Source organism: Montipora foliosa, chromosome 3, assembly GCF_036669935.1.
Source record: "Montipora foliosa isolate CH-2021 chromosome 3, ASM3666993v2, whole genome shotgun sequence".
In the NCBI taxonomy this organism is placed as follows: domain Eukaryota; kingdom Metazoa; phylum Cnidaria; class Anthozoa; order Scleractinia; family Acroporidae; genus Montipora; species Montipora foliosa.
This window is the reverse complement of record NC_090871.1, coordinates 26,541,539-26,548,169: the sequence shown is the minus strand read 5'-3', so window position 1 is coordinate 26,548,169 and position 6,631 is coordinate 26,541,539. Positions and strand designations below refer to the sequence as shown.

The 6,631-nt window shown below is 37.4% G+C and overlaps 1 protein-coding gene and 1 long non-coding RNA gene across 2 annotated transcripts in view; one reads left to right on the top strand and one right to left on the bottom strand.

The window, feature by feature from the left end:
- Positions 1–1,717, bottom strand: part of LOC137996600 (uncharacterized) — a 6,730-nt gene extending 5,013 nt beyond the window's left edge. The window contains exon 1 of the long non-coding RNA XR_011122340.1: positions 1,656–1,717. This is a non-coding gene — a long non-coding RNA (uncharacterized lncRNA). The remainder of the gene's footprint in view (positions 1–1,655) is intronic.
- Positions 1,718–4,195: 2,478 nt separating this feature from the next.
- Positions 4,196–6,187, top strand: LOC137994674 (BTB/POZ domain-containing protein 6-like). The gene has a single exon (XM_068840277.1). The coding sequence runs from the start codon at positions 4,247–4,249 to the stop codon at positions 4,898–4,900; it is 654 nt and encodes a 217-aa protein (XP_068696378.1). The 5' UTR covers positions 4,196–4,246; the 3' UTR covers positions 4,901–6,187.
- The last annotated feature ends 444 nt before the right edge of the window (positions 6,188–6,631 follow it).

Here is a 6,631-nt window from a genome sequence, read left to right as displayed (position 1 = left end):
ATGTATCCCTTATTGTACCACTGACTGCTGACCAAAACGAAAACGGCTCACTAGTTTCACATGTTATCCAAGATGGCGGAGGATGACAAGTTTTGTAATGATCGTCGGATTCATTATACATTGACAAAAAATGAGCAAGATTCGAAAGATACTGGAGTTCATTGAAATGATTAAGTGCTGACTTGGAGTGTTTAATTTTCAAGAGTAATGCTTCATGTTCCTTTTCGTTTTAAAGGCCGATTGTGATCGCATCAAATAAGGTAATCCATTGCTGATATTTGGATTTCTCACATTCTATGGAGTACATCAGAATAAAAGCTTTCTTTTTCATTTCTCCGTGTACAGAGTGATTTTATGTTCAAAGTTTGGAGCCTTTAAAGGACACTGCTTAAGCTAAGTACATGTATTACGAAGAGTGAGTTAACTCGAAAGACATGCTTTGAATAAGACCAAACCTTGTAAATTTAAGATTGAAATTAAGCTCATTTTTTCAAGGCACCAGATGGAATCAAATCCTAAAAGGGCACTTAAGCTTTGATTATTGTTTCACAGGACCATCCAGTACTATTGCACAAAATTCTCTTTAGAATTTTAACTCATTCAAGTTGAATCATTGAGTGTAATACCTAAAGATTTTCTTAAATTCCAAGTTTAGCTTTTAATTCCCAAAAATCCCCAAGAGTTCCAACTCAGTGAGTTTTTCTAATGGCACAACTTGGAATTCCTGGTTTTTAGATGCACCTGTTTTTGGAAATCAACCACTCTTCACTTAAAGAAACCCACTCGTAACTAAATTGCACTAAACAGCCAGTTAGTGGCTACATGAGTCCATGTACCACTTATGACATCATAACTTTTTTTCATTAACAGATGTCTTATCTTCCTTTTGGACTTAAACATGCACTATTTAAGTGTTTGTATATGGCTTAGAATTTGACCTTTTACTATTTGGTAATTTCAGTGACCACTACAGTATGTACAGTAGAAAGGTAGGACTAGGAGGTGTCCATTTAAGGAGGTTCAACTTAATAGCTAGTAGCCAACAGGTAATAGTAGCTGTAGAATAGAAAGACAGTTAGTCAATATGCCGTTTTTTCACTGTGATGAAAAGTCATGAACATTACAGAACGTACAAATGAGGTGCAGAGTAAATTCTTAGTGTAAATGAAAGTTTGTAATTATAACGTACAAAAAGAATCAATTATATCTAGTTTAAAGACATTTTCTCTGCTTGTAATTTTATACCAGTTACAAAGGTTTTCAGTGTCTTTTCAGGGTCATGAAAATCGTTGAACTCGTGAGTATACCATTAAAATTCAGAAACTTATTTTCACTGCTTTTTCATGGTGTAAGTACCAAACACATTATTTTCATGGGCTATTAGAGGGCCATGAAAACAAATTCCAGTTTGATTTCAAGACATTTTAATGGGGTGAGTAATTTTTACAGTATTTTCATGGTGCACAAGGAAAATCAAGTAAGCACCATGAATTTTGTAAATGCAGTTTTCATAGCCATGAAAATAAAGATAAACAGTTTTTCAGGGCTATTTCACGACTTTTTAACGAAAGCTGGTTTCATAGTGCAACCTGACAATAAAATCTCAGGTCCAGAGTGAACTCCACATTCCTACCGTATAAACTACATGTTCTTACCATTTGTTGAGCTTGAAGACTTTGGTAATTTGAGAGGTCCATCCCTATTCAGCATAGAGTTTGATGGATCACCTGGAGAAAAAAAAACCTATTTAAATTGCAGCCATAGATTCACACACGTTTGTGGGTCTAATAGTCATTCAACATTATTTTAAATAATTTAAAAGGACACCTTTCAAGTGTAATTACATGTAGGTCAATAACCAAGGTCTAATCATCACCAAAATTAAACATGCAGTTTTGTGATAATAATCATGACAGATGTTAAATTCTAACTTTTAGAAATTTTGGTACTAGCACATTTTCAGTTTCTCCAATTACTGTGCAGTAGTTCAAAGTCTGGTGTTCCATTCAGTTAGTATCAAATTAGTGAAAGTCAGATGTTGACAAGGGATCGCATCTTATTTCTAGTTTTCATGTGTTTGTAGTACTTTATAAAACTGATGGTGAATTTGTCTTAAATGGAAGGGCCATACAGGGTCAGCCGTCATAACTAAAATTAATGGTGGGAAGACAATTTCAGCTGGCTATTGCAATGGGAATAGCTGGCTATTATGATTATAATTGAAACACTGAAAGTCAAAAACTAAAAAAAAAAAAAGCTACATAAATTTGTAGTATACATAACCCTTTCAGTCTTGAGAGTATAAAGTGAATGTACAATAGATTTTACTCTATAATATAATTCTGTCTTATTCATTTATATATTCACTTATTTTAATAATATTGTAATAATTACATGTATGCAACTTCTCTTCAGTCTGTCTATTGTGTAATCACCTTATCCCAATGTGTATTGCTAGGTTTTATTTTATCTTAATATCATATCATCTGTAGTAAGTTTAGTGCCATGTATGCCATTACTCTGTACGCCCTGATTAGCCTTGCTATATGGGTGCAGACTGTTCATTGTAAAATTTAACGGTAATTTTTTAAAATAAACTTGAAATTGAAAATTTGAACTCTGTCTAACACCAGACGATTTTTACTCATCAATGAGGGTCACTTTGAACAGTGATGAATTGGTTAATTTGTGTAGCAACCATCTCCAAACTATAATAATTTGTATTACCTGTATTATCAGAAACCCATAAGGGTTGAAACGTGTAACGGCCCCTTTTGTGCTGGGAAACAAGCTTCTGAATATTCAATTTGCTAAGTACCATATTTGGAACAACAAGAGCGAGGGGTACCAAATATGGTACTTAGCACTGAAACATTCAACCAATCAGTTGGCACTGAATATTCGGAAGCTGTGAACGCGCGTTACACGTTTCAACCCTTGCGTTTCTGGTATTGTTCAATCAAGCCACTCAACAAAGGATATGATGGATCAAGAGTTTTTTCTCAGGATTAACCCACGGACTTCTGGGGCTTCCCCATTGATGAGTAAAATCGTCTGGCGTTACACAGAGTAAAAATTAACACTAAGTCTGGCTAGATTAGGCTGGTTTAGGCATCAAAGGGTTAATTAATATTGTTGACTCTTGACTGCACTACTTGATTTTAAAGTTGTACCTGGTCCATGATTTGGATTTCTAAAGGGAACTTGCAATTGTCTGAAAGAGTAAGGGAAAGTGAATGCTAACAAAATTAATTTGCATCAAGAGTTATGAGCTCTTGTAGCTATAGCTCAATGGGTAGAGCATCTGACAGGTGTTATGGGGGGTCATAGGTTCATTGAACCCTGCCAAGGACTCTGATCTTTTCTGGTGTCCTCTCAACAGTTGCCAAGCAACTACTTTAATAACCTTCCCACAGGCGCATTACATTGTTAACATCGCTAGTGGCATTGTGAAATTTGAGGAGTATGACATTATAGAGCTTTAAGTGAAGCTAATCCTTGCAGGTATGATCACAATTTTAGCAATTGAGTAGAGAACCCTGAAAAATTAAGGACTTCAATCGGGTTTGAACCTGAAACTTCACAATGCCGGTGCGACGCTCTACTACCAACAGGCCTCAAAAAAGGTGGATAACGCTATCCACTGGATAAATCACTATCCAGCAGATAAAGCATAGCAAAATCAATTGAGTTACCCAGTGGATAGTGTTATCCACACTTCGAACAACTGGGGCCTGAACTATACATAGAGGATATTACATGTCCGCGCGGGGATACCAATTTTATCTTCGAGTGCTGCAAGTATCTCTCACGAGTGAGAGATACTCTTAGCACGAGAAGATAAAATTTGTATCCCCAAGCGGCCATGTAATGTTCTGTTTATTATATAGATATTGATGAAATGTCTAGATTTAAAGCAAATTGTTTTATTCAGTTTCGAAATGATGAAAAAGTGGTCACCAACCACTACAACACGCATGAAACAAGATATGAAAGTTATCAAAAACAAATCATGATAATGTCAAATTTTGCGATAAAAATGCTAATGTAGTAGAGAAGAATTATAATGAAGCACAAAAGTATCTAGCCTGCGTGGCAGGCGCTAGAAAGGTTTCGTTCATTTAATTATACTCGACCTTATGTCTAATACTGCCCAGGTTACCTCGGAACGGGACAAGGGCACTGGGTACGAAAACGATCCAAACGCCTCAAGAACAAAACTTCTCGTTCGATATTTGCGCTGGTCATGTCTGAGAAGGGAACTAAGCCAGATTTTTGGCAATCAACCGCTAATAGTACTATCCGAGAACGATGTAAGTACATTTTAAATCAAGAACTCCTCAGCGATGTGAAGTTCTTTGTTCGGGATCATCGTTCTGAGGGCGGAAGTGCAAGCAAGCCTATTTCAGGTCACAAGTTTGTTTTGGCGATCAGCAGTCCAGTGTTTTATGCCATGTTTTACGGTGATATGGCAGAGCGGGGAAATACTGTGGAGATCTCTGATTGTGACTACGAGAGTCTGATGGAGTTATTTCGTTTCATTTATTGCGATGAGGCGAACTTGACTCCGGACAATGTGATGCAGCTGATGTATTTGGCAAAGAAATACATGCTGCCTTCCCTGGCCGACAAATGTTCCACTTATCTTCAAGAAAACCTGGACGGATCGAACGTGTTCAATGTCTTACCGCACGCGCAGAAATACGAAGAGAAAGGTTTGCTTGATCGCTGTTGGAAGGTGATCGACGAAGAAACTGAAGAAGCTGTGAAATCCGATGGTTTTGTGACAATCGATGGGTCAACATTGGAGAAATTAGTGGAGCGAGACACTTTGAGGATCAAGGAAGTCGAGTTGTTCAGAGCTATTGATCGCTGGGCTGCCAAGGAATGCCAGAAGTAAGGGCTTGCAGCAAAAGGATCTGATAAAAGAAGAATCCTTGGAGAACGGATCGTGAAAGGGATACGTTTTCCTCTGATGGCACAGAAAGAGTTTGCAAGTGTTGTCCTCGACGGTGAAGTTCTCACTACCAAAGAGTCTTTCGAAATGGTAAAATATTTTAACGATGCACTGACCACCCCATTGGAATTTAGGAGTGCGAAAAGAGCTGGACAATATAGTATCCTGTCTCGGTTTAGAGACATTATTCCAGGCGGCTGGGGTTATTCCGGTCGTGGCCCCGATGTTATAAGTATCTCCGTTGATAAACCCACCAAGTTGCATGCAGTCCGTTTCTTTGGGAGCGAGAACAATGAGTATTCAGTGACACTGATCGTTCAGCGCAGCGGTGATATTTCAACTTCAACAACAGTGGGAAATTTCTCATCTGAACTCATACGGAGTGAAATGGGAGATTATTATGGGTTCAACGTCTTCTTTCAATTCCCAATTCTTTTGGCAAAGAACGCCACTTATCTTTTAACTGCTTTTATAATTGGCGCCCCTTCCTATTTCGGTGACCTTGGACAGTCCACGGTACAACATTTACAGTATGGAGTGACATTTAATTTTTCGAGAGGTAGTGGCCCAACTCGCATTCGTCGAGGCCAATTCTCTGAAATTTTGTTTACTACGATTTCATAAGTGTAATTTCTTGAACCGTTAAGCCATGTCGAATTCAATGGCTTCGTTAGATCAGTAGTGTTATTCATAACACTGTGTCAGTCAGACCTCTGGATTGCATGCAGAAGGAGCGTGACCGTTTACCGTTGAAAACACGCATGACTAGAAAAAATTAGTGATTCAAACGTAATGCGCTTCAGCAGTTCGGTTAATTAGTTGGTTGCAAATTGCTTGAAATATCAGCGAGTGAAGGAATTCCATGTGGAACTAGTTTGAAATATGGACTCTTTGAACATTTTCGTAATATGAATTAGGTTCTCACTGGTGAGAACGAAATGAATCAAATTCATAGTTATAACACTAGGAATGCGTATTCTTTCCATTATAATTCACTTTTTTATTCCTGATATTACTGGCTCTCCGTCTTTGTAATGCGTCCTTTCAAAGAAGTCCTTTTTAGTAAAAAGTATTTTCATAAGGTCGCAATAGTAGCAAGTATGATTAAATACTGTAGGAAACAGACAACGTTTTTGAAAGACATGTTTCGGCATGCTTATGCCATCATCAGTTTAATGAGTTCCTAAGTGTGAACTGTTATAAAGTCTACGGGTAGATGAAAAAATTATTACAACATGACGTAATACAAAAGCGGGTATTATTTACAGCGTGACACCAAACATCAAGGTGTCAACTAAAACGTGAGAAAAGTGTTGTAATGCTGCAATTGTTTGCTAACTTCCGGTTTGATCTTATTTATATGAAAAGCTTCTCTGAGTTTTGAATCAATTGAGTATACAGAATACTAAAGCACGAAGGGGAGTATTTGCTCTTACATAAAGGAGATGTTTTATAACATTGGCCTTATCCGAACTCTTATCGACCGAATCTATAAAATCAACAACACCTCCTCCGGCCTTTAAAACGATCTTAATAAACTTTCTGACACCTTGAAACGTAATTCATTTCCCTCGCACATTATTGACAGAACTTTCAAGCGGTATCTTGACGGGTCTTTTTCTCAAAAAAGCCGGAACACTAATGATGACAATAATACACGTTATTTTAAACTCC